Genomic DNA, 19,756 nt, shown 5'->3' with positions numbered 1-19,756 from the left:
CCAAGCCTCTGAGGAAGGTCATAGTTTGGAAAATAAATGACAGAGAAGAATTTTGTTGTAATGGTTTCAATATACCCACCTCACAAGTACAGGTAATTCTTCGAGGATGAGGGGCTTCCTGTTGCAGCTGATATACTGTGAGAAGGCAGAAATCAAAAATTAGTTTCCCTTATGTAGAACTTAGGAACACATTAGAAATAACATACTGGCTGATTTCTATGTTGGTAAGAAAACTGGTACAGTATTATTTGCTTTTAAATTAAATCATGCTGTGAACAAAACAAAGAAAGCAAATAAAAATAAATTTAGTGAAAGTCTAAGAGCAAGCGCAAACAAAAATCATAATCCACCACAAATGTCTTTTTACCTTATGACAAATCAGTGCTAGACACTTAGCTCTTCTCTATAATCTCGTCATTTATTTTCCCTAACTTATTGTGGCTGAATTAAAGCATACATCTGATATAAATCAGCAATGTTGTTAAACTTGAAACTAAAATTAGGGCTAGTAGGCTCGAAATAATACACACATTTATATTTCAAGTATCTATCTTCAAATATAATCTTCCTTAAAAGCAAAATTTCTGAGACAAAAGAACTACCACTTATTCACTTCATACCACTAGGTATTCACTCACTCATGCCACAGGGTTAAATGCAGTAAAAGAAATAATTCACCTACTAAAATAATTTGCCAATAGAGCTGATGATTTTAAGTGTATCGAAAAATGGATCAGTGAAAATTATACGATACCAATGACCTACTTTCAGCCTTGCTTACTTCAGGCTTTTTGATTTAAATTGAAAAAAAGAATTAATAGGATGTGTGGCTGTTGAAAAAAGTAAGTTTAAACTTGTTCATATTTAACTTTTTTCTGTTTCTAAATATATAATCACATATAAAAGAATTTAAATTAATGCTATAGTTAAATACCTAGATGTTTTGTCAACATAACATTAAACTATCCAGACATCCAGTATTGTCAGATAATGCATGACTCATTTTAACTGGATGTCATTATATTGATTCCATCTCTGACCGTTTTCATTCATGTATGCCATGGGAACATACACATAAACATGGAAACATAAACATACACAGTTAGGCTTTTTGTGTACATATATAATTAGACTGTATGTATGTATATATGTATATATACATATATAGCATATACTGAGAACATACATAGACACACCACTGCTCTATATTGTGACTTAAAATAGGCCCTGGTACAGAGAAAGTTCTCAATAAAGAGTAGCTGTCACTACATATAGGTGATTAATGATAATAAATATAATTCTTTATAATAATATTTTATTACCAGAATGCATTAAGTTCATCACTAAGTTATTACATCAGGGTAATGCTACAATTTAAGAGGAACCAAGAAGATATACTTTTCATGCTTGAAAATTAAAAAAAAAAAAAAAAAAAAAAAAAACAGGGCTGAGGATGTAACTCAGTTTTAGAGTGGTTGCCTATCAAATGTGAGGCCCTAGTGCAGTCTCCAGTAATACAAAAATAAATAAATAACAAAAGTACTTCCTTGGTCATGCCTGAAATTCTACTGATAGAAAAGTATTCTTTGCCTTTTTCCCATGGCTGCAAAAATCCCTGAGTGGTACATATTAAAATAATTTTAGATATATTTCATTAGCTCATACTTCATGAGAGTGTTTTTTTTATCAAAAATATAACTCTGACGAGGCACAGTGGTTCATGCCTATAATCCCAGCAGCTCTGGAGGCTGAAGCAGGGGGAATCACAATTTCGAAGCCACCCTCAGCAACTTAGTGAGGCGCTAAGCAACTCAATGAGACCCTGTCTCTCTAAATCATATACAAAAAAAGAGCTAGGGATGTGGCTCAGTGGTTAAGTACCCCTAAGTTCAATCCTTGGTACTAAAAAAATACACACACACACACACACAACTGTGAAACTGGGCATGGTGGCACACGCCTGTTAAACAGTTACTCTGGAGGCTAAAGTAGAAAGAGCTCAAGTTCAAGGTCGGATTCAGCAACTTAATAAGACCCTTTCTGAAAATGAAAACAAAAAGGGGTGGGTGTAGCTCAACCATAGAATGACCCTGGGTTCAATCCCTAGAACAGATCAAAACAAAACAAAATCCGCCTGTGAATATAGTTTTATTAAAGATTAAAGAGATGATGTGAGAAAAGTAATTCTGAGACAAAGAAGGAGGAGAAAGCACTGAAATTAAAAAAATAAAAAAAAAAAAAGGTGTGTGTGTGGGTATGGAGGAGTTCTGGGTATATTAAACCCAGGGGCATTTTACCACTGAGCTACAACATTAGTTCTTTTTTGAGACTGAGGCTCACTAAGTTGTTGAGGCTGGCCTCGAACTTATGATTCTCGACTCAGCCTATTGGGTCACTGGTATTTGGCTCTGAGAGTCCAAGGATGTAAATCAACATTCTCCTAAGTGAAGGCAAAACATGATTTGTAAAAAAGAAGATTACTTAAGTCCATTCCTCCATATTAGTTACTATAACTAGAAGATGAAAACCAGGATCATGTTTTGGCTCTTAGTAATAGTTCTCAAACGATTAGATTCCTTTGTCAATAAAATGCTCTGGAAAGTACAGTAACCTATAAAAACTCAACTTTTAATAACTGAGCGATAGTCAAGAAGAACATCAAAAGTTACTAGAGCAAGGGAAATGTTGACTGTGATTCAAAGCACAAATATTGTAGTACCTGGTTATCATCAGAAAGCATTTACCTATTCAGTACGCAAACATGAAGATAAGCTCATAAAGAGCCTATCTTTTTTAAACTTTGCAATACTGTCACATGAGAACTGATCTAAGTTGACAGTACTGTCACATGAGAATTGATCTACGTTTCCCCTTCATCTTCATCGGTTTCAAAGGGTATAATTGTTTCCTTTTTCAAGACCTTTAATCATAGAAAGTTACTTTTCAATTTATTTTGGTACTCCTAGTTGCCCCAAAGGCTACAGTTCTGTTTCTTAGAGAGTTTTTATTCTAAGAACTTAACTCACAAAAGAAAAATTTACAAATTCCAGTAGGAGGGAAAAATCACCAATCGCCATATTTACAGACTATTCATATTTTAGTTATTATAATTATCCCAAAGTGGCAACCTATTAAAATAAAATTGTCTGCTATTCTGGGAACATAAATCAATGAGAACCTGAATTACTGCTCCTTTAGTCAGGAAATCTGAACAATTTACAAACATCAATACTTAGAATAACTCTCTACCTTTGCAGAGATGTTAATATTAGGTTGCTTATTAAACTACAGACAACATACAAAAACCAGTACTGTTTCTATAACAGTAAAATCATAGGTTTTTTTAAAACTACTTTGATTATATTAACTTTATTTCTATTCTTTAAAAAATCAGGAATCTCTCTTGCTTAATAAATGATATTCTCTAGTAAAGAAGAAAAATAAAGGACTAAGAACCTCCATTCTCTCAAAGAAATATTTATTCTATTGCAAAGTTTAAAGAGCAATATAGAAATCTAATGTTCCTCCTGCACTTGCCTAACACGTGTGAGGCCCTGGCATCATAAAAACCTGGCAGTAGATGACAGCCACCATTGAGCTTCTCAGCAATGCTGGTTCCTTTACACTTGCATCATTTCAGCATGTTCAAGGGTCCAGCATCATAAAAAAGGAAGGAAGGATAACTGTGTTCTCACATTTTGAGAATATTATCAAAAAGATCACTTTTTCTGCATCTTTTCACTCATTTTTTCTATTAACACAACCTCCCAACTTATCATCATCTATATATTACTTTTGTCATATAAAGGATGAGGATCAGAAGAGTTAGACTGCTTGAATTCTCAGCTTCTCCTTCCTGAGCCATTCTGAGCAAGTGATCTCAGGGTCTCCAACATGGAATTCTGCAAGGAATTGTACTTCACACACTCCAACAGGATACAGATTTTGTGGAAACACTTATACCACAATTATTTCTTTGTTGTGAATTAATTTTTCAATAATGGGTACATAACAGAATGAATCTTTATATCTAATGATCCCAATATGCTTATGTTACTTAACATTATGTTACTTAACACTATATCCCACACAATTAAATTTATTTGTATACTTACAGTAAGATTTCCAAACAGGAGGTCTATATTCATCTGTATCTGAAAGAATAAATACAAAATTAATACTACTGAATATTTATATTTTTAAAAGATGGGGTTTTTTTTAAAGAAAGAGTGAGAGAGAATTTTTTAATATTTATTTTTTAGTTCTCGGTGGACACAACATCTTTGTTTGTATGTGGTGCTGAGGATCGAACCTGGGCCGCACGCTGCCGGGCGAGCGCGCTACCACTTGAGCCACATCCTCAGCCCCTTAAAAAGATGTTTTAATCTCTAATTCATTTAATATATATTAGCTGACTTCTATTTGTCCTAGGCATTGCATTAAACACTAAAGAACATTCAAAGGTTTTTTTAGCCTTGGTCCTTCCTTTCTTAGACTACAGTTTTACAAAAATGTTCAAAGACGTTTACTGTACCCATTGATTTTTACTCCTGGTACTCATTTCTTAGAGCCATGATATAATACTCAATAGTTATTATTTATTTGGGCTTAATGATTATTTCACTGAAAGAGCTCTGAAATCATTAGAATTTTTCTTTTTCAGTCAAACTGACCAAATAATTTTAATCTCCAAAAGTGTTGAGTATTTCTCTATTCCCCCACCCCTGTTCCACTTGGGGGATTCCTGTGTAACAGGTCTTGGTAACATGAAGAGAGAAGAATAGCAGTATCACAGATCCTAGTTCCAACACGTCCTAGACAATCAAAGCCAGGAAATGAGAAACACCTCCATGAAAGAGTCTCTCTCCAGGGAACCACAAAGAATAGGAGGTGAACATCTGCTCTTCAAGTCCATTTCCCTCGTTCTGGTTGAGTGCAGATTTAAGAGGCAGTGGGAAGAGAAGGAAGACAAACACATGAGGGAGATGGATTAATTAGAGAAAGGGAACAGGCCAGTGTGGTCTGACTTCTCATCAGCAATGCCTAGCTGAGGAATCATTCTGCCAGCCAGAAGTCCCACCTGCGAGACTATGTGACTAAATTGGAAGACGTATCATGTTTTGGTGTGGAAAGGTAAGGCCAGTCATATCCCCTGGCTCTGCTGGCATCTAACACAAAACCACTGGCAAATCTTGTCCTACAAATCTTGCCCAAGGAGGCAAGAAAAATTCTAGAAAGTTTATTGAGAAAGTTGAACAGGAAGCTCAAAATGGCTATGGAACCAAAACATTCAGCCTTCAATTCCCAAGCTTTAAAATGTAACCTCACACTTCATTTATGATGTGTTATCATAAACCACACAAACACTCTGAGTTAGAGGGACACAGCAAGACTATAAGTAGGGGGCATTTAAGTACATAAAGAGAAAATTCTGTCACGTGGAGCCCAGAAATGTTCAAATATGTTTGCTTAAAGAAGAAATAAAAAATTACATGAATAAATGGACAATGAAGTAATGGCAGAAAATACAGTTTATTTTCACTTATTGTAGTAGTTATTTTCTATAAATCACCTCTAACATTAAATTTAGTAGCAAACACTGAACCACTGCTCTTAAGGGAAACACAGTTAGGTTCCTGTGTGCCTCTGGTCACAGCATTTTCATTAACCAATCAATAACAGCATTGCTTTATGTGTGTTTCTCTAAAGACACCTTGTTTAGTGTATGCTGTTGATTCATTAGCATTGACCTCACAGCCAACAGCCACTGTAACTCATGCCTGTAAGAAGCTTTTCTCCATGAGAAGTACTACAGCCTTTTTGCCCTTAAGAACACAAGGCAGCTTCACAGCACTATGCTTGGAGGTCATTTTAAACAGCAGAATCACCACAACCACCACCACCAACAACAACAACAAAAAAAAAAAAAACACAAAAATGCAAACCTCGTGGCACTAAGCAGGCCACAAAAAGGATACTTTGCACTATGAAAACTGAAAAAAGGAAATGGACTTTGTCTGATCCTAGCTTGTAACAGGCAAGTCAAACACTCAAATTTTTTACAGCTCTGTGAATATTTGTAGATGACCACAAGAATGCCATAAGTATTTGTTCGAGGGTTACAAGTGAATGCTAGTGAGTAGGCAAATTCACAAATACCTAACTTATGAATAATGAAGAATGACTGTAGATACTAAGCCATCATTTAGGGAAAATGCTACTTCAAGTGAACTTGCCCAGTGATGATAAAAAGTCGAAATGGAAGTCAGGTGCAGCAGCGCACGCCTGTAATTCCAGCAGCTTCTGAAGCTAAGGCAAAGACAATCGCAAGTTCAAAGCCAGCCTCAGCAAAAGCGAGGCACTAAGCAATTAAGTGAGACCCTGCCTCTAAGTAAAATACAAAATAGGGCTGGGATGTGACTCAGTGGTCGATTGCCCCTGAGTTCAATCTCCATTACACCCACTCCCCCCAAAAAAGAATATCAGAATGAAGCTGGGCATGGTGGTGCATGCCTGCAATCCTAGTGGCTCTGGAGGCTAAGGCAGGAGGATCGCAGATTTGAAGCTAGCCTCAGAAAATCAGGGAAATTGTAAGCAACCTAGTAAGAACCTGTCTTAAAATAAAAAATAAAAAGGGGGTTGGTGATGTTGCTAAATGGTTAAGTGCCCTTGGGTTCAAAAGTCAGAATGAAACATGACCTTAATGCAGTGACAAGCACACATACATTTCCTCTACTAGGGTGTGCGTGTGTGTGTGCATTTATGTGGAAGGGACTAATTATATTGAACTTTGTCCAAATAAGAAAATCATAAGTAATTCATTTGTATTTTTTCAAAACTAGAAAAATTTTGTTGGTAAGCATTCCAGTAATTTTTACAATTTCACCGATGGTAAACAATTGCTACTATACTGTCATCCAATTCTAAGGAGGAGGATGTGTGGTTGGTCCAAGGTTTATAACAGGAGAATATAAATTCACTCTCTTGATGCTCATTCATAATTCATGTCTATCCCAACCTCCCTGTCAGGCTCTGAAATATAAAGGGAAGTGATCCACCATATGGATGATACCCCATGAAGGAAGCTGGCACTTCACCAGACTGGGAACCCTGTATAGTAAAGAATTTAGCCTTGCCACAGAAAAGGTCTGACCTTTGCCCTTGACTCCCAGCAGATAATCTATTTGCCTGGGTCTAGCCATAGAATAGTAATTTAGGGTAGGGTTTTGGGGTAGTATCATTTGAACAAATGGAAGGGCAACCCATCGACCAGGTGTATGTAATAAGGTCTCAATAAAACCTCTGAGCACTAGCTTGGGAGACATCCTCTGGTTGAAGTACTCCATTTGTACTGTCACACATACATACATGAAAGGTATGCATCCTGACTGGATGGAGACAAGACCACTGAACTATACCCCCAGTTTGTTTTTCTTTTGAGACAGGGTCTTGATGCTGGCTCAAACTGGTGATCCTCCTGCCTCAACTTCCTCAAGTCACTGGGATTATAAGCATGCACCACCATACCTGACAGGATATTATCTTTAATATACTACAATTTTATGATATTAGGGCCATTTAGGAGATACCCAAATGTTTCATTTATTGATAGAATTAAATCTACTTATAAATACCCTAATGGTCCTAATTTGGGAGAAATAAATCATTATCAAAATGAATAAATTCTTATGGTTTCTTCAGTTAGATCCTATCTACTACATCTAATGCATTGATAGATGTTAAAAATGAATCATCTTTGAAAATAAAAAAAATTTATTTCATTCTTTTTATTATGTAGAGTTTTGTATACCATTATATATTTATATCTTAAGCATTCTTTGGTTTAGAACAGTACTAAAAGTTCAAGTACGCTTGAATTTTAAGCCTGATTAACTTTTTATTTTAAAAGATAAATAGTTCATTCTAGAACAGATTACACTTAAATTCAAGCTCTTCATTGCATTAGACTCAAAGGCTTTTATGACTTTAAACAATATGATGAATTTCTCAAAAGAACTGATGCATTTTAAACGAAGTTTAGACTAATGGCTAACACTCTAAAACTTATATTTTAAAGCATATCCACCTTTGATTTAAAAATAATTTTGATTTCTGTAAAAAGAATATTCACTAACAACAAACACAGCATCTTCCCTTCAAATGAAGGCTCACCTTTCAACCACCTGGCAAGAGATTCCCTGAACTGTTTTATTCCCCAAATGCAAAGCATTAATGATTCATCCCCACCTGCTGATGTTCTGTTTCTGTACCAAATTTGGACACACTAAAATGATAACATGCTTATGAACACAAAACTCTTTTATTATAAGTGATATCTTTTAAAAAAAAAAAACAAGGACTTCATATAAGCAATAAATTCCACATAAGTGTTATTGCTATTATTTGAATGGCACAAAGAAAACAGCTAAGTTCCTTACCCCAAAAGAAATATGTTTCTTAGAAACATATTCACAGTAAAATTTAAAGGATTATAATAACACAGAACTCAAAACTAAGGAGGAAACAAATAAACTGAGCTATGCTACATTTCTAGGTACTTCATTCACATCCTGACTAAACTTTTTTTCCTAGAAAAATGCTTCAAAATGTGGAAAGAAGCATTTCAACTAAGATAATTAAAATTCACCCTACAAAGTCACAACCAAATCAGGTCAGCTAAATTCACCCTTAGAAGCAAAAAAGTCATTTAAAATAGCTACAAGATTGAAAAATGATGTGTTATGATTCAACTGTAATGGAAGTAAACTATTCTTAAAACCAAAGATAATTATTTTTAATGCTTTAGAGAACAATGATCCACAACTATTAAAACATGAGGGAAAACTCCTTCTGAGAAGGTCCAACTACAGTGTTCACATGTAAATTCATCAGAGATCTCCAGAAGCAAACATTTTGCAAATGCAATGCTCAACCTCTCACCAACGACCCACAGCCTGGGCAAGCAAAACCTCCTAAATGCAACTGAAGCCAACTTGGAACGCTCTCCTTCTCAAAACTCAGGCTTGGCCTTTAATTAAAGACCTAAGCAAAGCTTCCTCTCACCAGCTTGGCAGCCCCAGCAAACAGACTACACAAAGTCCTTCTGCTCACTCAAATCTTTTCAGTATACTTTTGGAAACAAAGAGCTACACACAGTAATTGGGTCATTTGACTCAAATGCAAGGTAACAGGGGTCATTTTCCAACCTGCTATTTCTGCTTCTAGACAACAAGTCATACCTCTGAGGTTTTCTCCTTACAGGATTTAGTGATTTCTGATAATGTTTATGCTAACAGGCTGGCATACTTATAGAAGGTCCTCAGATAGACCTACTCACTCAAAGGGTTTCTAAAAAGGAACTTCAATAAAACATTTAGTTCCTGCCAAGTCTCTCAATAACAACTCAGCATTCCCAAATGGCTCCCATTTGGATTTTGTTAGGTAACCAAAAAAAAAAAAAAAAAAAAAAAATTTATACCTTTAGTAAAATGATCATAGTCCCTGAAGCCCTCCACCCCAGAAAATAAGAGTAAAAACACAAAATTCATCACTGGCAATAAAGTATACCCTCTACTTATTGGCATCTCATGTCCATAATTAAAATGCAATAAATTAATTTTTATGAAATTCTTATAATTTAGCCTTAAAAGAATATACCACATGTCATATATTTTAAAATAATATATACATATATGTGTATATATACACCCACACATGATAAACACATTTCCAGACAAAACAACTTAGAATTTTAACTATCCATAGCACTTAAAATTTTCAATACTAAAATATAACCCTCTGAATACTCCACAGAATTTTTATTTTTTATAAATACAAATTCTGGAAAATAATAGACTAAAAACTATACTCTTATTGGTGACTTTCTAGTCAGCTAAGGACTATTAACTTAGTTATTGCAAATGCCCTCACTTCCTTCAGCAGACCCAGTATATACCTTCCTTGTTCTTTTCTTAAAGGGAAAATCACAATGTTGTTATTATTATCCTTTGGGACAAATTATTCCTAAACCATGCTTCCTGTACACAACAGTACAGTTTTGTAGCAGTGGCCCACCTGGACCTTTGCCCTTGGAAAAGGAATCCATCACCATATTCTATGGGCTAGGAGTAGGCAATATAACATACTTATTAGACTGTGCATTATCCTTTAGTTCAGACTCATAGATAACAACTCCCCAGTGATGAGACTCAATATGTCATTTTGCCAGCAAGCTTAAAGCAACCTTTCAAAGTCTCCCTTACATCATTGTCTTCAAGCTTTATCAATAGGACAGGTACTCAGAAAATAGGATATACTACCTTTACATGAAAATCTATGGTAAAAGGAGAGATATTACAAACACTTTGATATCACAGGTAACGGAGTTGAGAAAAAGGTCACAGCATTCCTCAATCTTATAATAGTTTCCAAATGCATTTCTGCTCAGCTGAACCTCTCTGGGAAAATCACTCAGTCACTAAGGAAGAAAACAAGTGTATTCTGAAAAATACAGAGAAGTTTGCTTTAAATTATATGCTACAGAGCCAAATGTGGAATAAGGCTGCTCACAGCTGTAAGCAAGAAAGTAAAGTCAGATATGGAAGCAATATTATGTCAACCACAAATGAGCAGAGTTGGATAATTCTAAGTACATGCTGACAGTACCAAAGTATAATAAAATGCCCAGCATGTTTTAATTAACTATGCTTTGACTGCACACATGACAGTATAGGCTATCAACATGTAAAAACTCTTTGGAAAGGAGAACTTGTCTTTTAAATTGATAGGTACCCTTTTCTAACTTTGAGAAGAGAATCAGGCATCAAGGACTTGGGATGTGGTGCCTCTTGTTGACACTTGTGTCCAACAAGGCTTAAAATGAACACATATTAGACTGTCTTAATGAAGTTCTTGTCGGGGAGATTCTCAGCAACTTAGCAAGACCTGTCTCAAAAAATAAAAAAGAAACTGGGGATGGAGCTCAGTGGCTAAACACCCATGGGTTCAATCCGAGGGAGGGAGGGAGGGAGAGAGGGAAGGAAGGGAGGGAGGGAGGGAGGGAAGGAGGAAGGGAAGAAAAGGAAGAAAAGGAAGGAAGGAAGGAACGAAGGAACGAAGGAAGGAAGGAAGGAAGGAAGGAAGGAAGGAAGGAAGGAAGGAAGGAAGGAAGAAGTTGTTGTAGGGTTGGGATGTAGCTCAGTGGTAGAGCTCTTGACTAGCATGCGTGAGGCCCTGGGTTCAATCCCAGTACTGCCAAAAAAAAAAAAGAGGAGCAACTAACTAGAAGTAAAACAGCAACAAAAGTCCATGTTTTCTGAACTATAAAAAACAAATGCTTTGAAAAATGAAAGCACTTATTTAAAAATATATTTTTAGTCATAGATGGACACGTATCTTTATTTATTCATTTTCATGTGGTGCTGAGGGTCGAACCCAATATCTCATACATGCAAGGCAAGTGCTCTACCACTGAGCCCCAGCCCCAGCCCCAGCCCCAGCCTGTGAAAGCACTTTTATAACTCATTTGGCAGCAAACCCTGGTCTGATTTGAATCTGAAAGTATATTTTTAAGTATTTTTATACTTTTTAGACTCTATAACTCATTGGCAGCAAAGTTCTCATGTAAACAGATATTAGAATATTTAGTCTTTATCTCATTGTGCCTGTTCATTCATTTCATTACAAAAATATTATTAATGTGTGATTAGAGCAATGCCTCAGATACTGATGGTGGTTTATAAAATATATGACACATACATATATGAAATATATTAACTAGTAAAGTCTGAAAAATTCTGAATTCTAGCACACATCCAGTCCCTAGGGATTTGGATAAGGGATTATAGACTTACCACTGATATTAATATTTATGACTGATCATGTTAAAACGTACATCACAATGTCACTCTGGGTTCTCTCCAATGGCTTCTGAATAACTCAAAATAAAAACCAAACCTCTTACAATTGCCTACAAAGATTGCAGTTCAAAGAGAAGCATAACGTTGGCATTACGTGATAACCTGTTAGAAATGCAGAATGTGCCAATTTGCAGTCCCACCAGCAATGTATGAGTGTGCCTTTTCCCCACATCCTTGACAACACTTACTGTATTCTTAATAGCTGCCATTCTGACTGGAGTAAGATGAAATCTTAAGTAGTTTTGATTTGCATTTCTCTAATTACTAGAGATATTGAACATTTTTTCATATATTTGTTGATTAACTGTATATCTTCTTCTGAGATGGAAAGCAGTATGGAGAATCCTTGGAAAACTGGGAATGAAACCACCATTTGACCCAGCTATCCTACTCCTCAGTCTAAACCCAAAGGACTTAAAAACAGCATACTACAGGGACACAGCCACATCAATGTTTATAGCAGCAAAATTCACAATAGCTAAACTGTAAACCCAGATACCTTTCAGTAGATGAATGGATAAAGAAAATGTGGTGTATATACGCAATGGAATATTATTCAGCATTAAAAGAGAATAAAATCATAGCATTTGCAGGTAAATGGATGGATTGGACAATATAATGCTAAGTGAAGTTAGCCAACTCCAAAAAACCAAATGTTGAATGTTTTCTCTAATTTAAGGATGCTGATTCATAACGTAGTTAGGGAGGGGGACATGGGAGGATTAGATGAACTCTAGATAGGGTAAAGGGGAGGAGGCAGGGGAGGGGGGTAGGAAAGATGGTGGAATGAGATGGACATCATTACACTAAGTACACGTATGAAGACACAAATGGTGTAACTCTACTTTGTGTACAACCAGAAATATGAAAAATTGTGCATTATATATGTAATATGAATCATAATGCATTCTGTTGTCATATATAACAAATTTTTAAAAATTAAAAAAAATGTAGAATATAGGACCTAACCCTCATCTGTGAACCGGAATCTGCATTTTCACAAGACCAAGCAATGTGCATACCCAAAGATTTTCCAGAATCACTTGCCTGCGAAACTCCTAGATAATCTGTGCCCCTCACTTCATGATTCATTCGCTCCTCTCCCTTTTGCCTACTCTTCTTCAGCCTCCGGTTCCCTTGCCATTCATCAGACATATGAGGTACACTTTCATCTAGCTGTTTCCTCAGTCTGGAATGTTCTCCCCAGGTATCTCTACAGCTTGCTCTCTGGCCTGCTGAGTTCTTTACTCAGTGAGGCTTCCCTATCATTACCTAAAAAATTCAAAATGTCCAGGCACTTCACATTCTTTTTCTTCTTTTGTACTTATCACAATCTTAAATACCATATATTTAAACAATCTATGTTGTTTTTGGTTTCTCTCACTCCACTAGAGTGTAAGCTTGATGAGGGCAGGGTTTTTTGTTTGTTTTTGTCTGTTTTTCACATTGCTGTATCCCAGGAATTCTGCATGGTTTGTGGATCCTTGTGGGTTGCCAAGACTCTTTCAGGGGATCCACAAAGCCAAAACTATTTTCCTATGAATACTAAGAAGTATTTTTCACTGTATTGACATTTGCACTGGGGGTGCAAAAGTGATGGTGGGCACAACTGTTGGTGCCGCAGCACAAAACAATGAACTATATCAGTTGCCACTGTTGTCTTCATCACCACACTCATTGTAAACAAAAACCCAGTTCACTTAGGAGTGTCCCTGATGAAACAGTTTAAAGAACTATTAATTTTATTAAAACTTGACCTTTGAGTATGCATCTTGTTAAATATTCTACGTGACAAAATGAGTAGTGTGCATGAGGCACATCTGTTGCATACTGAGTATGATGGTTGTTTTGAAGAAAAGCATGTGTAAGATCATTAGAGTTGTGAGCTGAAGTAACTGCAAATTTCATAAACACCATTTCACTTGAAAGAATGACTGACAAACTATGACTAATCAGACGTGGGTATTTGATAGATATTTTCTCAAAAATGAACAAAGTGAGCTTGTCACTTCAATGAAAATAACTGACAGTATTTATTGCCAATCATAAAATTCAAGTTTTTAAGTGAAAATTAGAGTCTGGGGAAACTTTTATCCACCATCAAAAACTTGACAAGATCGTTAATATTCAAAGATTTTTCCATGAGATCCATGGTGGTATTAAAGAATATGATTTTTAAACAAACTGCATAATGAAATGTGTTAACATTAGAGGATTTGCAAAATTCAATGAAATAATCTTTTTTGAAATAACAAATGCATGACAGCATCATATATGGTAAAAGATCCAGTCAAATACAAGATGGACCAACAGACTTTAAGGTAACAAAGTGTTTACTGATTTAATTTCAGGGTTTGCATTGCAAATGACCTTTAGGAACTACCATTTGTCAAGTCTTAGTGTAATATCAGAGAACAACAACTGCAATTATTTGCATTTAAAATACTTCCCTCTTTTCCAAATACATATCTGCAAATGGCCAGATTTTCTTTATATACCAATCAAAATATATTGCAAAAGATGGCCGCAGTTATGAGAACTCCTTAAGTCAGACATTAAGGAGTTTGTAAAAATATAAAAGAATACCACTTTTCTTCCTACTTTATAGAATAGTTACCTTTCATAAAATGTTATTTATGCCAACATGTAATGGATTTTTATTACTATTTTTAATTGGTAACTTAATTTTTTCTCAACTCTAATTTTAAATATAGTGAATTGCAATTCATATAACCCCCATAAGCAAAAAAGTTCTATAGTGTTCTCAATAATGTTTAAGATCATAAATTAGTCCTGAGTTAAAAAATTTGAGAACCATTAGCCTAAAACAATAATAGTACACAGTAATAACTTTTGTTGAATTGAACACATAATATGTCAGGCTTTTGTTAAATGCTTTTATTTTTTCCTTTATGCTCAAACAACCCTATGAATTAGATATTACTATTATTACCATTTTAGAGATGAGGAAACCAGTACTCAAGGTCACGGCACCAAACACTTTAAAGTGCCCTGCAGCACAGCCAGAACTTAACTGAGACCATGTAGCTCCAGATCTCATGCTCATAATCTCCACTGATACTCTAATAAAGGATTTATAGGTTAGAAAAAAGGAAAATTGCAAAGTCCAGTGACTACCCCTAAAAATACTTAGGCAATGAGGAAGAGACAAAACACAAAGACAAATGACTCAAGGGACTGAAGGGAGACAATCTAAGCTCATATGAGCAAAAGAAAGGCCAGTACAACTCCTCACAGGCAAAGCTAACGTATGAGGAAATGTTTCCAGTGCAGTCCACAAAGGTCTATTACAAGGCTAAATATGGAGGATACAAATAACCCTGAGGCATCTAGCTTCAAGAACAGCTTCCAAGGACAGTGGAGGCAAGCTGTGGTTAGGTGCATTCCTGATACTGTTAGGATAACCTTGCTATTGGTTTCCCTGTGCCTCAGAAGTTTGAGTGTAACCTTCAGTGAAATGTTTAGGGTGTTCTCTGGTTCCCATGTTTAAAAAAGAATGGTTACTTCATTAAATCTATAAAATTGAAGAAGGGCACTTATCTGCATTTTATGAAAAAGTCTTATGAGGCAAAGAACATCAATCCCTTTCCAACTTCAAATTCCCCTAAGCTAAAAATTCCTGCTGGAATATGCAGATATACTTTTCACAATCTAGAAATTCTGACTTCCTGTAATATTTAAACTGTGAATCACTTTTGTTGGAGAAGATTAAAAAATTAGTGATCTAACATGGGGAGGAAAAAAAAGGTGAAGTGGGTGGCAGAGGAGTAGTCAAGGATTTTTGTGATGCAGCTTTTAAAAAATGGAAATTGGGACAAAAAAGTAAAGTGAAGCTCTTGGGACTGTTCTCACTCTACTAGGAAGGAGGAGGGAAGCCATAAAGTCAGGTTGTTAGAGTGTTCATCTACATACACTGTGTCCAGTGATGAGGCCAAGGGTTATCTGGCAAGAAAGTAAACTAAGCTAGCAGAGGAACAGTTAAAATTCTCAATTATGCATCTGGAGGACTAGAAATAGAAAATACAATCTCTTAGTTTGCATAAAATCTGTAACAATGCAAAAAAAACCCTCATAAGCATATTTGCAAAATCTTATGTTAGGGAGATCCTAAAAAGTTCCTAATATACAAAAGATGATAAATGATCACTTGTATTTCTTTTTTCTAGTGTTCTATCATCATTTAATATCAATGGATATTAAAAGAAAATGATGAGAGGAGTTTTCACAGATTTGCTAATAATCCAGGATTACCCTAACAATATTTTTGCCTTGTACCCTTCAATTGCTCAACCACAAGTCCATTCACACAAGGTTTAAGATTAGAAAGAAAATGCTTGACACAAGGATTATGCCTACTGGTATTTTCCACAGTTGAGTGGGCTGCTGTCCAATCTTCATGCCTACTTCCTATCATAGCCTATATACTTCAACATATGGTACACAGAACTATAGTGACTCAACATTTTGCTGGATCATAAAACAGAAAACATGCATAAGAAACAAAATAATTAAGTATTTCAGATTCCACAGAGCACTGTGGTCTTCCTGCCTGATTTTAGTGTTAGAAGCTGTTAGAAGTCTAGTCCCAAAATACATTGTTCTTAGGAAGGGCAGAAACCTGGAACAAAAGCTGACAAAATACACATGAAGATCAGGGAAACTAAAGGCTGAAAGAAAGTTCTGAGATATTTCTAACAAAGAAAACAAGCAAAAGGCAAAGTTGGGGGAGGTGGCAGGGAGGGAAGGAGGTAAAGATAAAGGATTCCTGGGAAGTAGCTCACAAGGTCAAGAGACATGTTTTCTACCAGGCCCATGTAAGTGTCAGGATTGATGACTAGGAGCTACCTCCCTGCTGCTAGTCTGCAAGGCAATGATTAAAAGTGTGGGCTTTAAGGATAGAAAAACCTTCTCCATTAGCACTTACTATGAGTCTGACCTTGGGCATATCAATTGGACAAATGAATATTGTTATTACCACCTCCCCAAATTTTGTAACTTGATTCTTGAGGTACCTGACATTAACTTCCACTCTACAATATTTGTGATGCCATAATCTAAACTATTACAGAGTAACATTTCTTTCTGTCATTCTGAAATGAATATTTCCTAAGCTACTGGGCATTTTATGTAGGATAAATGGTGAACAAAGCAAATAACTTAACAAAAGTGGACATGAACATATCCATACACACACACACACACACACACACACACACATATGTATATTAATATATAAATATGTTAGAGTCTGTAAACAAGTCTGGATGGCACCGGGCATTTTGCCAGAGGGAGTGGTTTGTGAAGTAACACCATCGAGCCATTAAGTGTGGAGATTCCTTATTGGTTGACTGATGTATCTAGTTTATGCTAATTAAGATAAGCTGTGTGGAATGTATAAATACCACTGTTGTCCTACAATAAAGGGCTCCCACTCCTGCTGTATCAATCTGCACAAGTTGCTCGTCACCCCCCACCCCCCGCCCCCCCCCCCGTTATTTTGCTGCAGCCAGGCTGTGGCATAAATACAAACATATGTATAATATATATATATACACACATATGTATAATATATATACACACACACATATGTATTTTTATAAATACAATCCATATAGAGAGAGAGATAAATATAACACCAAGCAAGGACACAGTGAAGAAAAAGGTACTAGTTAAAGCCATATGAAGAAGTTAAAGTAGTAGTACAAGGAGTCTCTTAAAACTCAATAAACTCCTACAAGCTACTAGGAATTAGTAACAATCCTAAACAGAAATCCTAGAAGACTCTCAAGACATCATATGTTAAAGAACTTTTCAAAAATATCCTTATTTAAAAGATATCATGATGGGCACAGTGGTGCAAGCCTGTAATCCAGTGGCTCAGGAGGCTGAGGCAGAGGATCGTAAGTTCAAAGCCAACCTCAAGCAAAAGAGAGCTGCTAAGCAACTCAGTGAGACCCTGTCTCTAAATAAAATACAAAATAGGGCTGGGGGATGTGGCTCAGTGGTCAAGTGCCCCTGAATTCAATCCCCAGTACCAAAAATAATAATAATAATAATAGTAAAATGATATCACTTCTCCCCCCAGCCCCCGCATCCCCCATTTCTACTTTGGGACTTAGAATACTGTACCAAAACAAATATACTTCACATGTGAAATGTTGTAGTCCAACAGATTTACCAAAATGAAAAGGTGGGTCATCAGTTTATTCTTAAATATCTACAGTCTTCTTTTGTTCAACTCCAAGCTGAGCTAGAAGCTTTTTAATAAGCAATATTATTTGTTATTCAAAAAAAGCAGACTGAATGATTTATATCATAGGGCTGTGAGCAAAGCATTTTGTTTAAAGTACTGTCCGCATGCTTTACTGCACTAACATTGTTAGAATGCTTTCCAGGATGCTGAATACTAGGGACTGAAAACAAAAGGTCATTGTCATTGAAAAATGAAAAAAGATTTATCTGATTCAAATCATCAAGTACAAGAAATGACAGCAATAGAAAAAACATTTTCATGTGCCTTTATCAGTCTGGAAGAGAGAATTATTTATCATCGAGAGGAACTGGATTTGATCCCTATATAAAAATAAATAAATAAAATAATTATTTTTTAAAATGTGGACTATAAAGAGGGGAAAAAGACAAGGATTTCTATTGTTTGATACAAAAATGTTTTGTTTTTCTTTTTTGTTTTAGAATTTCCTTAGAATTTAGCTATTAGAAAATAAGTGGAAATGGGCACAATAAAAGCACAATCTTCATTTAATGAATGGAAAAAGAAATCAAAGCATTTTAAAAATAAAGGCTTAAGATCTTAGTACTCAAAGATGCTGGAGCATGAATCAGCCCTAAGTGCTATGCAAATATCCCCTTCATGTGCTCTTGTATTACATTTCTCTGACCAGTGTTTCTGAAGTTTCAGTTCAGAAATTAATTTAAGTTCAATGTTTATGTAAACTCAATGAAATTTTTTTAACTTAAAAGAGATTATGTTTTACAAGCTTTTAAAAAGAGATCCAGTGCAAAAAGACATGATGTAAGTGACAGCAACCTGAAACTGAACACTAAAGCCTTGATATAGCAAATGGCAAGCTAACAAAGGAATAGTTTCCATGTACAGCCTGCCCACAGAACACATTCATTATGCAAGCACAGCAGCAATACATATAACAATTGTTTTAAAAAGGAAAGCTTTAAGAACTCTTTATTCATATACAATGAATTATTTCTTCACAAACCTTCAAAAGATGTTGAAAAATGAGTACTTTCACAACTCTAAAATATTTGGTTATAAGCTTTAGATTTTTGCAAATCTGACTCAAGTTTTCAAACGCAAGTTTCTATTATTGCTCTTATTTCATAACATGCCTTTGCTTCTACAGCTTGACCACTTTTATGATAGACTGAGAAAAATCAGAATGATACAGATTAGCACTGCTGTAATCCTGAAATGTACTAGATAATACTTTTCTGTTCTTGGTCTTCCATGATCATGTAGCTCCCTCATTCAAATTACTGATAGGAGATGGGTATGGTGGCACACACCTGTAATCTCACCTACTCAAGACGTTGAGGCAGGAGAATTTAAAGTCTAAAGATAGCCTGGACAATTTCGGGAGACCCTGTTTCAAATTTTTTTAAAAGGGGTGGGGAGAGGTTGGCATACAGCTCAGTGGAAGAGTGCTCATCTACCAAGTGGGAGGTCCCAGGTGCTGGGGAGTCACACATTCTCACACACACACACACACACACACACACACACAAATATGGACAGAATTTCACAAAGCAATAAACAACATAAAACTTTCCTACCAATCTCA

At 35.7% G+C, this 19,756-nt stretch overlaps 1 protein-coding gene across 1 annotated transcript in view; it reads right to left on the bottom strand.

Annotated features, from left to right (window-relative positions):
- Positions 1 to 19,756, bottom strand: part of Chn1 (chimerin 1) — a 165,554-nt gene that overhangs the window by 126,631 nt on the left and 19,167 nt on the right. Inside the window, exons 3-4 of the mRNA XM_076865581.2 lie at positions 4,116 to 4,154; positions 80 to 135 (exon numbers count right to left, since the gene is read on the bottom strand). Coding sequence (XP_076721696.1) covers positions 80 to 135; positions 4,116 to 4,154 — 95 coding nt within the window. The remainder of the gene's footprint in view (positions 1 to 79; positions 136 to 4,115; positions 4,155 to 19,756) is intronic.

The sequence above is a fragment of the Callospermophilus lateralis genome, chromosome 9 (genome assembly GCF_048772815.1).
Source record: "Callospermophilus lateralis isolate mCalLat2 chromosome 9, mCalLat2.hap1, whole genome shotgun sequence".
In the NCBI taxonomy this organism is placed as follows: domain Eukaryota; kingdom Metazoa; phylum Chordata; class Mammalia; order Rodentia; family Sciuridae; genus Callospermophilus; species Callospermophilus lateralis.
Note: the sequence above shows the minus strand (reverse complement) of the source record. Positions and strands in the feature narration are given on the sequence as shown.